At 38.8% G+C, this 15,684-nt stretch overlaps 1 protein-coding gene across 7 annotated transcripts in view; it reads left to right on the top strand.

The window, feature by feature from the left end:
* Positions 1–14,037, top strand: part of Lrrc8b (leucine rich repeat containing 8 VRAC subunit B) — a 69,384-nt gene extending 55,347 nt beyond the window's left edge. For all 7 annotated transcript variants that reach the window (XM_076863552.1, XM_076863550.1, XM_076863548.1 and 4 more), the window contains 2 exons: positions 1,301–3,465; positions 9,435–14,037. In XM_076863552.1, coding sequence (XP_076719667.1) covers positions 1,327–3,465; positions 9,435–9,707 — 2,412 coding nt within the window. In that variant the 5' untranslated portion in view covers positions 1,301–1,326 and the 3' untranslated portion in view covers positions 9,708–14,037. The remainder of the gene's footprint in view (positions 1–1,300; positions 3,466–9,434) is intronic.
* The last annotated feature ends 1,647 nt before the right edge of the window (positions 14,038–15,684 follow it).

Raw genomic sequence — 15,684 nt, 5'->3', positions numbered from 1 at the left:
GATGTTGTGTCCACCAAAAATTGAAAAATAAATATTAAAAAAAAAAAGAAAGCCAAGAGCAGCCCCTGAGCACAATTAGAGCTGGACTCTCCAGCAAACAGCAACAGTGCTACCATGGTCTCTTTTTTTCTTTTTCTTATCAGACACTTCGTAAGCTCCATATGTTTCCTTTTATCTTATTCTGCACCAACTTATAGGTGGTCTGGATTTCACTAATTAGTAATTGTTTAAACAATTTATACAAATGTGGCTAAACAGAAATTCTCAGGAGAACTGTCTGAATCCTTTCCAAGGTACAGATATAAAATGTGTCTTGTTTTTCTAAAGGCAAAAATAATAATAGAGTGTGCCTTAATCACTTATCTGTTAGCACTGTGCCATTATGACATTAAACATGCCACATTATCAAGCCGAGGAAGTTGAATCTGTTCTGACTATAAAGTAGAAAATGTATTGAATCCCAAGGATTGAGTATTCTAACAGGGTTTTTCTTCCCTGTTCCTTTTTCAATCATTATTCTTATTTCCCAACTTTAAATACTCAGTTTTCCTTTCTTTCTTTTAGGGAGACGGGGTGGGGTGGGGGCAGTGCTGAGTATCAAACCCAGGGCTTCACACATGCTGGTCAAGTGCACTACCACTAGCCAAATCACCAGCCCAAATATGCTGTTTTTAAATACTCATATACTTAAATTGTAAAGCAAGAGCCGAGGAAAGGAGATGATACATTCGGTGACAGTTTGGGAAGAAATGGGTAGATTCCTGTAAGCCAAAGGGGGAAACCCTTATAAAGCCAACCTTGCACAAAAAAAGGTTCCTTTTTGTGTTTCGAACAACACTTAGGTTATAAATGATGTTCCAGACATGAGGTGCCATGCAGAGAGGAGCTTACTTAGACCTTTTAGAGAACATGGAATGTTACCATTAGAAAGTGGTAGCACAAGAAAATTTGTTCCATATCACTTAAAAAAAAAGAAAACAAGAAAAAAAATGGCTCCTGGTTTTTAGTAACCCAACCTGGAGTTTAAACCAGGGAGGTAATTAAATAATTGCCTCAAGAACTACCCCCAAATTTCTTTACAGATCCACTCTACCTATCACCAAATGAGCCCCCATGTCAGGGACTTTACAGTGCAGGGTTGGTATGGCCGTGTTTTCAAATGAAACCAGAAGGTTCATGTGCCCCATGATTAGCCCTGAGCTAAAAATCTACTTGGGTAAGGAATGTACATACAGGCATTAGAATGAAATGTACATGTGAGTACTTGTTTCAGTAGTGTTTCTTTTCTTTTCCTCACCAGTTTCTGTACTCGTGCAAAGGAGAGTCATGATTACACTAACAGAGCTAAAATGCTTGGCAGACGCCCAGTCATCTTATCACATCTTAAAGCCATGGTGGGACGTCTTCTGGTATTACATCACCCTTATCATGCTGTTGGTGGCTGTGCTGGCCGGAGCTCTCCAGCTCACTCAGAGCAGGGTCTTGTGCTGTCTTCCATGCAAAGTGGAATTTGACAATCACTGCGCTGTGCCTTGGGACCTCCTGAAAGCCAGCGTGAACACATCCTATAATTCTGGGACACCGCTTCCGCTCCCCCTCCGAATCCAGAATGATCTCCATCGACAGCAGTACTCCTACATCGACGCAGTCTGTTACGAGAAACAGCTCCATTGGTTTGCGAAGTTTTTCCCCTACCTGGTGCTCTTGCACACACTTATCTTTGCAGCCTGCAGCAACTTTTGGCTTCACTACCCCAGCACCAGTTCCAGGCTGGAGCATTTTGTGGCCATCCTTCACAAGTGCTTCGATTCTCCATGGACCACCCGCGCCCTGTCAGAAACAGTGGCTGAACAGTCAGTGAGGCCCCTGAAGGTCTCCAAGTCCAAGACTTTGCTTTCGTCCTCAGGGTGTTCAGCTGAGGTAGACTCCAGCAAGCAGTCCCTGCCTTACCCACAGTCAGGGTTGGAGTCAGCCAGCATAGAAAGCCCAACTTCCAGTGTCCTGGACAAGAAGGAAGGGGAACAGGCAAAAGCCATCTTTGAGAAAGTGAAAAGGTTCCGTCTGCACGTGGAGCAGAAGGACATCATTTACCGGGTGTATCTGAAGCAGATAATAGTCAAAGTCATTTTGTTTGTCCTCATCATAACTTATGTTCCATATTTTTTAACCTACATTACTCTTGAAATTGACTGTTCAATCGACGTGCAGGCTTTTACAGGATATAAGCGCTACCAGTGTGTCTACTCCTTGGCAGAAATATTTAAAGTCCTGGCTTCATTTTATGTTATTTTGGTAATACTATATGGTCTCACCTCCTCCTATAGCTTATGGTGGATGCTGAGGAGTTCCCTGAAGCAATATTCCTTTGAGGCGTTAAGAGAAAAAAGCAACTACAGCGATATCCCGGACGTCAAGAATGACTTTGCCTTCATCCTCCATCTGGCTGACCAGTATGATCCTCTTTATTCCAAACGCTTCTCCATATTCCTGTCAGAGGTCAGTGAGAACAAACTGAAGCAGATCAACCTTAACAACGAATGGACGGTTGAGAAACTGAAAAGTAAACTTGTGAAAAACTCCCAGGACAAGATAGAGCTGCATCTCTTCATGCTCAGTGGTCTTCCTGATAATGTGTTTGAATTAACAGAAATGGAAGTGCTCAGCCTAGAGCTTATCCCTGAGGTCAAACTGCCCTCTGCAGTCTCGCAGTTGGTCAACCTCAAGGAGCTTCATGTGTACCATTCATCTCTGGTGGTAGACCATCCTGCCCTGGCCTTTTTAGAGGAGAATTTAAAAATCCTCCGCCTGAAATTTACTGAAATGGGAAAAATCCCACGCTGGGTATTTCACCTGAAGAATCTCAAGGAACTTTACCTGTCAGGCTGTGTTCTCCCAGAGCAGTTGAGTACCATGCAGCTGGAGGGCTTTCAGGACCTAAAAAACCTGAGGACCCTCTACTTGAAGAGTAGCCTGTCTCGGATCCCCCAGGTGGTCACAGACCTCCTGCCTTCGCTGCAGAAGCTGTCCCTTGACAATGAAGGAAGCAAACTGGTTGTGCTGAACAACTTGAAAAAGATGGTCAATTTGAAAAGCCTAGAACTGATCAGCTGTGACCTGGAACGCATTCCACACTCCATTTTTAGCCTGAACAATTTGCATGAGTTGGACCTAAAGGAAAATAACCTTAAAACTGTGGAAGAGATCATTAGCTTTCAGCATCTTCAGAATCTTTCCTGCTTAAAACTGTGGCACAATAACATTGCTTATATTCCTGCCCAGATCGGAGCATTATCTAACCTAGAGCAGCTCTCTTTGGATCATAATAATATTGAGAATCTGCCCTTGCAGCTTTTTCTATGCACCAAACTATATTATTTGGATCTAAGCTATAACCACCTGACCTTCATTCCAGAAGAAATCCAGTATCTGAGTAATTTGCAGTACTTTGCTGTGACCAACAACAATGTAAGTAAATCTATCCTTTATTCAGCCAGTCTTTTGAGGCTCTCTGCTGTGCTTGCAATTTGTAACATAGAAAAAGAAAGTAGACTTTATGACATATTAAACATTCTGTGAGCTTGAGCCCCAGCCCATGTGATCTTAGACAATTTACAAAAACACTGAACTTCAATTTCTTATATTAAGTTTTGATTTGTCATGCAGATTATATGATAACATAAACACATTGGCCCAGTTTCTAGCACATGATAGTTGCTCAACAAATGTTAATTCTCTTTATTCTCTTTCTCCATTTTCTATAGAAACATCATAGTTACAGTGTTTTAAACTTACTAATTGTGGTAGAGCTTACTTTTTGTCTTGAGCACACAGAAAAGTTTAATTTTCAGCCTTCCAAATCTGCCATCCAAGTAACTTTTTGTTTAAAAATGCTAAGATTATGAATTATTCATAAATCCTTCTGGAGAGGCAGTTAAAAAAGACTCAAGATCTGTATGAATATCTAGAAAGACAATTCAAAATGAAAGGCCTGGCTCTATAATGCAATACTGGGGCTTCTTGGAAGCTTTTTCCAGCATCCATGTATAAAAATGAACCATAATTTGCAAGAGTACAGCCAAGTTAAGGAAAATGTAACTTCACTGAAACAAGAAAAAACAAAATAAATGAGTAGTTTCCTAGGTTAAAATGTGAAGGAGGAAGGAAAAAAAAAAAAAAGGAAAAAATCCCTGCTACTCTAAAGGGCAAGGGAGTGAGGGTAATGTCCATATGGGGAGAAGGGGAACATAAATCAGGCCTGCCAAGAGATGAAACCGATCTTCCTCTGCTTGAAAAATGGGCACTGCTATTTTCTTCTAACCCACCCCAAAATGTATTATCTTCTAGTCTTTTTGTAATTCACATTTTCTTTTTGCTAAACATAGCTATGAGCATGGAGTTGGCTAGTGAACATCATAATCATCAGACATTGGTTTTGAAAACTGTAGTTGTTAGCAAAATGGGGAGATGAGAAGAAAATTCATGCTGATTTTTTAGAACTCAGAGACTTTACTTATAAGTAAAAGGGGAGAGTCCATTAAGATAAAGGAGAGATCTTTAGATTACAAGGCTTTGAAGCTAATTCAGGATTCAAGTCTGAACACCTGATTGGCACAGTTTCTGAACACCCATACTAGCTATAAGAGAGCTGGGGACACGAGAATCCGGTGGTGTTGGTTTCTCCAGTGGGAAGTAAGCTCTGATTTCTGCCAAGTCTCAGGAAGTTCTTTAGACACAGAACAGTGTTGGGCAGTCCCCCAGGTGGCCCTGGTGATAGGTATTCATTGACAGGGCAAGCCAGGGTTACAGGATGTAATAGTTGTTACCACAAACAACAACAAAACAAAATTACAAAAAAACATTAAATGTTTCCTTCCTTAATCATATTTTTGCTGCAGTGTTTCTCAGTACCTTTAACATGTGAAATGCATTATGCTTCTCCAAGAGGGAGAGATGGTGTGTAACATCTGCCAAATGTGTTTGAGCAAGACACCTTTCTCCTAGTAACTTGTGGGAGGAGTGTTCTATGAAACACACCCTGAAAAGCTGGATGGGGGCTATGTACAAAGATAAAGGTCATGCACAGGGGATTGCAATAGGATGCCCAGACGTAATAAGAGATAAGAGCATATAGCGGAGTGGGTCAGAATGGGGAGTACCTGGGAGTCTGCCCGCCTAGTTCATGTTTGATTCATCTGACAGTCACTAGGGTGACACTTGAAAGTGCTAGTTAGTCTGAACTGGTTCCTTCAAAGGAGGCTTTGATTATGTACTTGAAAAGGCTGGGAGAGGGCAACCAAGAAGCAAAACCCCATGGAAAGGCTTAACCAGTTATGATTTAGAAGTAGGAATGTAGATTTTAAAACAAGAGACAAAGATTCATATATTAAAAGGAACACTGTTGATCTAGTCTAGAGATTGGCAGCCTATGGCCTGAGTGTCAAATCTGCACATAGCCTGTTTTTACATTGTCTAAAAAGAATAATGTTTCATGACACATGAAAATTATGTGAAATTCAAATTTTAGTGCCCAGAAATAAATCCAGTTCTTTTCATTATTGGGCCTATATTACAAAAAAATATATGCATAATTGTTATATTTTGAATTTTATTACTTAAAAATGCATATAATTTTTTCTTCTCTCTTGTTACATAAGTACCTACATAATGTCTTTAGGTTTTCCTCTTGGTCCACAAAGCCTAGGATATTTATTCTTCTGGTCCTTTAAAGAAAACCTTTGCCAACCCCTACTCTAGGCCACTGCCCTTATTTCGCCAACACGGAAACAGGCTCAGACTGATTGACATGAGGCCTGAAGCTTCCAGGATGGAGCTGGTGTTGAGCCCAGGTGTTCCAGTTCTTGTTTCCCTGAGCTTATGTCTCAAGTATATCTACCTCAAAGATGCCTTATGGGCAACAGCAGTGTGTGTGTGGTAGTGTGAGGTGAGAGAGGAAGAGGCAGGATGCCATCCCTCTCCCAGTGACAGAGGTACCAGGTTATTGTGGCATCAATAATGATGGAGAAACACAAGATGGGGAGAGGGATTTAACTAGATGTGCTCAATCTTAGAAACCACTGCAGTTTACACCCAGGTCTTTCAACTTCCACATTTATGCACCTTTTATGAACTCAAAACTCTAACCAGAAAGCAAATCACATAGAAATTCTCTATAGTACAGTGTCACAGTGCTTCTTGTTGTTTTGACATCACTACTTAAAACTGGAAATGTTGAGCCTTGTTTCTTGAAATGATTGAGTTTATCGGTTTTGTTACTATGTGCTGGGCTGGGAGGTGAGTCTCAGTGGTAGAGCACCTGCCTAGCATGTGCAAGGCCCTGGGTTTAATTCCCAGCACCACAGAAGAATAGAAGAAAACAAGAACATGTCCTGAGGTAGTATATGGCATTGACCTCCTTCCCCTCCAAAAAAAGGAAGAAAGAAAATCTGACCTTGAGAAGGATTCTGAAGGAAAGACTCACTCAGTCTTTGGGACACAGTGGAATATTTAATAATCAATGGCAAATGGAGATAGAGAAAGAGAATAATCTGTACTAGAGTCCCCAGTCCATTTTGCTGAAGACATTTGGTTGCCAGAGCTGTTGAGTGCTAATGTAGCCATTAGTTTTTCTAGTTTTTTTTTAGTTTATTTTATATATGTTTATATTATATATTATAGTTTACTTTCAAACACCATTTTGTTTATAAAGTTTATCATCACCCTAAAGGTCTATAAATTTTTCTCATTTTTTGGAGAGGAAACCAGTGGGATACTTACTTCCTCCTCTCTGGCTCATGTGTCAAAGTCTAGGAAAGGAACATACTAAATGAACCTAGGTATAAATTAATGATATGAAACATTTATAAAATTTATTGATGTAGGCAAAAATAGATAACCTTCAAGGCAGACTCTTTTTTAAAATTTGTAAGCAGGTTTTTTTCAGTATAAAATTCCTAAGTTGAAGGAGAGTTTCTTAAGAAGCTCCCCAGCTTCCTTGAGGAAAGTTGAATTCAAGTTGGTGAGTTAAGGCTCTTCTCCTCAGTTGGACACTGGCATGGAGGGAGGAGGGGTGCCCCAGCCACAGCCCCCAACTCATTTACAGTAGCACTGTCGAGGGGCCTTCTAGCCTCTAGCCCCAAAGGTTCACTCCCCTGCCTTGTGAAGCCCTTCTCCTTTAGTGAGCAATGAAAAGACCACTAAAATCACAGATTCGGCGATTTGAAAGAAGTTAGGTGGGAATGTGTTAGAGCAGGTAGGCAGACAGGGAGAGTGAGGGCATGGCTTCAGGGTAATCACCCAGTAGGAAATCAGTCCCATTAAGCAACTGCTGGCAATCTGAAGTTAATGGAAGGCCTGGGATTCCCCAGATACAACTCAGGTCAGGGTACTCTTTTTTTATCCCACCCATTGCAGACTAATTGTGCAATCATTTAATGTTTCTCTTTCCCATTAAACCAGTGCTTCTCAATTGGGGGGTACTCATGCCCCCTCAGGGGACATTTTCTGGAGACATTATTGGTTCTTGGAACTGGGGAGTAGGGAGTAGGAATGCTGCTAAACACCTAACAATGCACAGGACAGCCCCACATCAAGAATCATCCTACCCAAAATGTCAGTAGAGCCAAGATTGAGATGTTCATGGCAGCCTGCCTTAGATGAACATTCTGGAAGACCATCAGTCTTGCTCAGCAGTTCATCCCCTGCACCTTGCCAGGAGTCTAGCACTTACTTATATGAGATACTCAGCACATATTTACTGAATACAAATGAGCCAAGACTTCCCTATTTTCACTTCAGCACCAATAGGCACCCTCACCCCTGAGCACACTGCACAGACCTGAATATCTTCCTCCACATGTGCATTCCTGACCCTGCTTCTGAGCTGCAAATGTCCCTGAGAGAAGGGGTTGCTTTAAAAAAGAACTGCATTTCTTCTGTCTCTGTCATTTCTGTTCCCCTCTCTCCATGTGTAGTGTGTGTGTGTGTGTGTGTGTGTGTGTATGCATCTGCTCTTGAGCAGAAATGAATAAATGTATAGATATCTCTCCTCTATTTGGTGTGTATAGTGATGATCTGTGTTGAATGTTGGTCTTACCATGGTGATTTACTTTCAAGGATATTCATCACTGAATATGTGTTAGTGATATAGGAGAAGGGAGCTTATTATATAATATAATGAACACTTTTTTAGTGTGCTGTAACTAATTTTTAAGTTCATTTGAAAAGTATTTATCCTGTAAAGAAGATGGCTCCAAAAGCTTGTCTGCCAACAGAACTAGCCCAGTCAGTATGCATTAGCCCTTCAGAGGATGCAGGCAGCCCCTGAATCTAGCAAAGTCACTTCCTGTACCCAGGAACCTACCCTGTTTTATAGTGTCGTAGATGCCGCTCGTCTCCAGCTAATATGTGGAGTATTATAGGGACGTATATAGTCTAGTAGTGTTTGACCCAAACCCACCCTCAATGGAGTGATGAGCTGAAAGGACTGTGTGAGCTCAACTTCATTTGGAGGTCTCTCCAAAATGAACCCTACTTCATATATGCACTGTGGTGCCCTTAGAAACTCACACACAACCCATGCACCATAGTGGGGAGCAGTCAAGTGGAGCAGCTCTAGGAGTTGACCTAGTTTACAGGTTATTTTTCATATTTAAAATTGCCTGTCTGTTACATGAATTATTCAACTGAAACCATGCCAGAGAACAGGAAGAAAGATAAACATTCAGAGGTGTATATATGTAGAAGGAACTGAAGTGTACATGTCTATCTTATATGTTTTTGTCTCTACTTCTATAGACTTCTTTTAAAAACAGAATCAAGTTGCAATCTATACTGAGAAAAGTAGAATAAGAGAACTGGGTGTGGTGGCACACACTTGTAATCCCAGCAACTCAAGAGGCTGAGGCAGAAGAATCACAAATTTGAGGCCAGCCTCGGCAATTTAGCAAGACCCTATCTCAAAAAGGGTTGTGAATAGGAAAAAAGAAAAGTATGAGAAATAGCCTTGTGTCTGCCCTTAGGATGTTTTCAAGGATGTTGCTCATCTTTACAAGTACTCTTGAGAATAATTTATTTCTGATTTGGAACTCAAGAATAATTATGATTCTCCTGAGTTACCGGCTTTTTTTTTTTTTAATCCTGGGCACAGTGAGGATGTAAGTATGTTTTCTTTAAGACTCTTTGAGGAGGGTCAGAGGCCAATGAGTTGCCCACCCATGCATAGCAGGGCTTACATATTTGGGTCCTGGCTCCATGGGATACCCCTATCCTAATTTTCCTTTCTCTCCTTCAACTACCTCATATTTATTGCCATTAATATGTGTGTCTTAGCAGCCTGCAGACATGTTTCCAGGAAAGGTAGCTAGGGCATTAGCAAGTGAATGTACTATCCTACACCATCCAACCCAATCTCACCAGCTGCTTTTGTTTCCTTGTAGATTGAGACACTGCCAGATGGACTGTTTCAGTGTAAGAAGCTACAGTGTTTATTCTTGGGGAGAAATAGCCTGACGGATTTGTCCCCTCATGTGGGTGAGCTGTCGAACCTCACTCATCTGGAGCTCATTGGTAATTACCTGGAAACGCTGCCTCCAGAGCTGGAAGGGTGTCAGTCCCTGAAACGGAGCTGTCTGATTGTCGAGGATAGTTTGCTCAATACTCTTCCTCTCCCTGTGACAGAACGTTTGCAGACTTGCTTAGATAAATGTTGATCAGAGACCTGTGTTGCAAAGGCATTTTTAAACGTATGCCCCAGGGCTTTAAAAGAGAAATAAACTTTCCTAAGTTATAAAGATGAAACATGGGTGATAATTGTGATGCCTCATAACCAAATATTAAAGCCACTCAATATCTCGCCCTAAGTTAAACAGGTTAAAAGTATAAACACTGAACTGGAACTTTGTGAATAATTGATCTTTAACTTATTAAGATGTAAGAAGTACCCATTGAGGATGGGTTGAGGAGTGTGAAATTACTGAATCTTTACTTTGCAATTTTTCCCTTTAGGATAGTATAGGTTTCTTTCCTCCTCCTCCTCCCCATCTCCATTTCTTTATTTGTGCACCTGTTTTAACTGACTTCCTGTTTTGATATTTATCACCACAACTATAAAAACTCATCAATATAAATTTCCCTGATGTAAAGGCACCACTGTCTTTGATTTGTGTTCCTACTTTTTTTTTTTTTTTTTTTTTTTTTTTTTTTTTTTAGGCAGGGTATATTATGCTTGGCAGAATTCCTTTTTGGCTTAATTGTTACTTCCTTTCCCAGCTTGCTTAAGTCTTCCTTAATCTGGTTTCTTTCATCAACCATGAGGATCCCTGAGAAAATACCCACCTTTGGCCTTTGCCTAGAACAGGAGCCAGGGTACATAGGACATGTTACCCTCAGGGCATCCTGAAAATTAATGAATTCTTGAAAATTTCTTCTTATCATCAAAGCCTTTTTTTATTTGTTAAAAATTTTTATATAAAATATATAAATATTTTCTATTGTATGGTCTCGGGTTCCATATCTGTGAGAATAATTTTTGTAAGGTACAGAGAACATAGCATTTCTTTAAGAACTAATGATACTTGGTTTGGGCTGTTTATGATTCTCAAGTTTTTGTGCACTCTGCTCCAAAATGTTTTTGTACTCTGCAACTAATTACTCTTGGATAACAAAAGCCTTGTGTTTTGTGCCCTAAAATATTTGGGGGGTTTCCTTGTGAGAGGATGGCCACATCAACTACCTCTCTCTTCCCTAGTCTCTGTGCAATTGTACGGGTACAATTCTTAGTTATTTACAAAAACTGTGATAGAGGGGAGAGGGACAGATTTGGATTTTAAAATTGATTTCAAAATACTTTGTTAGGGATTTAGTAAATGTTAAAGCAAAATGTTTTTTTTCCCTCCATCTGCACGATCTCTAGATATGATTATAAAAAATTCAGTGTCTAAGATGAGCTCTCCGAGCTCACAAAGATCCATTTAACTGAAATTCATCTCATGTCTTTAACTCTTCTGGAATACATTTTGCTCCTTTTTATAAAGAGCTTTGTGTTTGGCCTTTTATTATTGTGCATCTTGTTAAATGAATAAAATCAACTGACTCACTTTTGGGAAATGTACATTTTTAATATGTTTTTCTCCAATGGGTCTAAGCATTATGATGCCACCTCATTTTGGATACAACTCTGAAGTAATCTGTTAACTGCATCTAGAAAAAAAACTGGAAGACATGATGGGTAAAGGGTACTGTAAACATGAAATTGTGTGCAGTATATGTTTTCCTTGCATTGTTCCAGAAAGATGAAAGTGAGTCTTTAAAATATTAAAGTACAGTAAATACAGTTTCTCTCATCTGCCGCACATGCCTGAACTGAATGAAGTTCAGAGAAAAGAATTATTCACATTAAATGAAATTTTAGCTGTAAAAAATACTGAGCACCAAAAGCTGCCTCATACATTATTGCTTATTCTGAATGGGAAGGAACAGTGTAAAAATATACTTCCTACCAAAACTTGCCTTTAACCAGAACACTGAAGTTCTCAGGGAACCAGGCATAATGATCAGACTTTCTTCTAGGACTTCACAGATTCTGACTATATGCAAGGTTTTGTTATTTTTATTTCTTAAAATGTGAGTTGATGGTTATTTTAGTGCTTACCAGTAGAATTGTCATATGTACTGATTTGGGCCACACAATTAGCCATAATTTGTATTTAAAAAAAATCTTATCCTCTTTTACAAGAAGTATTTTCAAAACAAAATTCAGATTTGCTACCATTCACTTGACAAGCTAGAACTCCTGCATGGTTAGTCATTGATTCCGTTCAAGTGCGAAAGCCACTGGTTAAATCTTCCTCCTCATTTACATAAATTCAAGCAAATTGCTCCCACGACCAATAATGAATATGTAAGCTACTTTCCACATACTAGGGTATAGTTACTGGTGCAAACTGTTGCTCTTGATGCCATAATTTTCAAATGTCTTTTTATTTAAATCTTATACATCAATGTTTAAGTAGCTTTTTGAAACAACACAGCACTGACACAGTAAACAATGACACCACTGCTTGACCTATGAAATAATACGGTGTTGATACCACCTTTACTACATTGTTGGAGCAGATCTTTATTTAGCAAGTGTAGATATTCACTTAAGAGAATTTTTAAATGAAGTTTGCTAGATTATAATTACAAGACTTTAGTTGGCGTTTGATTTCCAAGAGTGTATTTTCCAAAATCTAAGTATAGAGAATTAAGTTTAAAACGTTTATGACTTGTACTAAAAATACCATTGGTTCATTTTATTTGCATGCACACACAGACACAGAGACACACATATTCCATGAGTGCAAATTGTAATTTATTGGTTTTGGATATATTTAATATTTTTTCCAAAATTGCAAGAGGTTGTAGGTTAATGCAAGGATAGCAATTTTTTTTAAATTCATAACTTAAAGTGTTCTACTAGTTATGACATTTAAAAGAAAATCGTTAAGTGTTTTTTGATCATTCCTGCAAAGATTTAGTGTTCTTTCCCCTAACCTACATCAGGGTATATCTGTGTGTCACATAGGTACTATATTTTCGTTTTTTACTCTCAGTCTTAACATTTTCCCCTTGAGTGTCATCATATTTTACTGTCACTTAATATTTATGTTAAAACAGGGTAAATGAGATCCTCAGGATCTCAGTACTGTGAAAGAGTCCCAATAGGTGTGCTGCATTGGTTTATTTGCATAACGTTGTTTGATGGAGAAATTTTTGTTTCTGTTCTTTAAGTGTTTCATGATTCAAATACTACGTTTAATTAAAATACTGCATAATATTGATGGGTTCATTAAAATGATCAAACAATTCTGTGGATTTGACATTATTTCAATAAAATTATCTGTTCATCTTTATATTCTCTTAGCAACACCCTGTTCATAAAAGGTATTTTATTTTTCTTCTCCACTCACCCACCTTGTTAAATTCGATCAGTACTTGTATAGTAACAGAATATATTAGTTCTAAAGGATTTTCAGTGGCACCTGAACATGTATTTATTGGAAGGGGGCAAAGCCCATGCCTATAATAATACCTGGATAGTTCTTTTTGCTTCCCTTCAGTATTTAGAGCTAATCTCGTAATCCTTCAGCCCTGCCAAAGCATGAAAATAAAACTGTAGGTCCACTTTGTTTTCATTTACTGTTCATTGTTTCAGTATCTGTGTTTATTTCTTTCTGGAAACAAGAGAAAGACTAGTGAAAGAGAGGACAAGGTGTTTTGTATCCTGATTTGTATTCTGAAGACATATATATGAAATAATGGTTACAAAATGCCCTCAATGTAATTATTTCTTATCTTTAGCTGGATATGAAGTGCTGAAGCAATGAAAAAAACCCTGCAATCCTATTTAATTGGTCTCTTCCTGTCTCTTGTCCATCACTTCTGTAATAGCAGGAGCTATCTTACTAAGTACCGTTGGTAATGGACTACAGTTACTTTAACATTTTTTTACATAAACAGTTTCATCAACACTAAGACATTAACACAGACTACATAAGCCAAAGTTCTGAGTTGAGATGGCTTACAATTAAACTTCATATTTAAAATTTGCATTTAACAATTATTTCTATTGCTGAGAAAAACAAGTATGAATGCTTTTTGCATGGTATACATTATCTCTAAAAGAGATGGTGCAATTTTAAAAATACAAAGGGTTATAGAATTAGAATGGATGTATTTGTGCACATACGTTGTGTATCAGCCTAAATGTTAACGTTGTTCAAGACAGTTTTTTTAAATTCCTCAAATGATTTGTTCTTAGTGAAATAATGGGCCAACCTTGAGTAGAGACATTTTCTTTTGTTAGCTCACAGTAAAATCTAGCATTTGTTATTTTATCTTTGTCACATATTTGAATGTGTATATAATTGGTTTTTGCTTCTGGTAATGAGTTATTAGAAAATATAAGATTCTGTTCAACTTTTTTGGCCCTCAGGTTTAAATTCCTACTGAATCCCTTGATTCAGTAGGTTTTGGTAAATTTTACTGTTTCTAAAGTACTTTTTGTGTAATAAATATTCAATTTTTATAGTAAATAAAAATAAATGCTGGAAGAAGCTGACTGTACTCATTTTTACCTGCATTCACTTGTCAGTGCCTAGGTTCAAAAAGGAATTCCCTAACTCATCCAAGGCTACCCTGCACAGTACTGCTACTATTTACAGAAAGATAGATTTTTGGATTTACTTGTGAGTTTTCAAAATATTCAACAAAATAGCAAGCACCTGAAAAGGGGGTGAATTAACCCGAGGATGCACTGGGGGTCTGGAGAGGATTGGGGCTCTGCCTCCTTCATGCAGGTTCCATGTTTCCGAGTGCTCTTCTGTGGAATTTTTCAGGGACAAATACTCGGAAGTCAACTTACCTCTCCCTCCCTTATTGGTGTTTGTTCCTTCATTAGTGTTAGTTCAACACTGAATAATGAACCAGATAAAGAAAAAATAAAATAACTGCAAGAGAAGCAATTCTGAGAAGATTGAGTAAAACTCAGACAATGGAATTATTGAATAAAATATGCACATAATGGTTTGATGTTTGAGATCAAACAATCTCACTTGAGCACACACAGATTCAGGTCCACATTAGGAAGCTGATACCCAGAATTTTTATCTGCTGAAAAACATATATACCAAACCAGATTATAAGGGAACTTACTCTAATTTTTCCCTGAAAGTGCAATAGTTAAAGCAAGGTGTTCCCCCACCTCTAATGCCATGGGAATGGAAGCACAGGGAGGAAATGCAGATACCTGTCTTAAGGCATCAGCAGGCTTCCTGGGAATAGTAGGTGTTTTGAGAGCTGGACCAACAGCCTGAGGATGCACAATGTCCCCCACAGACAGCAATCATCGTGACTTTGTGCACCTCAGCCTTCAGGTTCTTCTTTCAAAATGGATCCTCAGAAATGTGACAAAGGGCTTGACTAAGGAAGAGAGGCTGCGTGGGCACCATGGAAGGCAGGGTTTCCTCTGGAGCTGCAGATTTTGTTCTGATTTCTGCTTCCGTTCTCTTCTGTTCCAGCCTGGTATTCTCAGTCCCCCTCATCTCCGAGGGCTAGAGAAAAGCATCTTATTGAAAAGGTACAAAGTCAGCCCTTGAACTTGAGCTTCACATTTACGTAAGAGGCCACATGCCAAAGATGGATCCAGAAAAAAAGCCATTTTTTTCATGGAAAATACAAATCTCTCTTCATCCAATGTTTTCTCATCTTTCTCTCCTTTCGAGTTTGAAGTCTGTCTTCCCCTTAATCACCAATGATTTTATAGTGTGGCCTGCCTGCTACAGAGATTTCCCAAAGTATTTCCATGAATACCTTGAATTTTTTATGCTTTTTTTTTTTTTAAACACTTGCCTATTGTTCTCGGCCCATATCATTTTTTACTCTCTACTTCCCTCTGCTGCTGAAAGGAGTATAAATCAATCAGAAGCATATCCTGCAGCATCCACTAGGAAGTAAATACAGCTCCAGGTTCCTTCTTTTGGGAAAATAACATTCATGCTTGCTTTACCCAACAGAGCAACAGAGTCTTCCTACTTTCCTGCTTTTTTTTTTTTTTTTTTTTAACACCAAAGGACCTGCCTAGCCCCATTTCCTCACTGTTCACTTCTTAACCCATTCTATCCAGCTCTCTGCAGGTCCCACATTGTG

This window comes from Callospermophilus lateralis, chromosome 7 (assembly GCF_048772815.1).
Source record: "Callospermophilus lateralis isolate mCalLat2 chromosome 7, mCalLat2.hap1, whole genome shotgun sequence".
NCBI lineage: Eukaryota > Metazoa > Chordata > Mammalia > Rodentia > Sciuridae > Callospermophilus > Callospermophilus lateralis.
The sequence above is the reverse complement of the archived record's forward strand: the minus strand, read 5'-3'. Positions and strand labels throughout refer to the sequence as shown.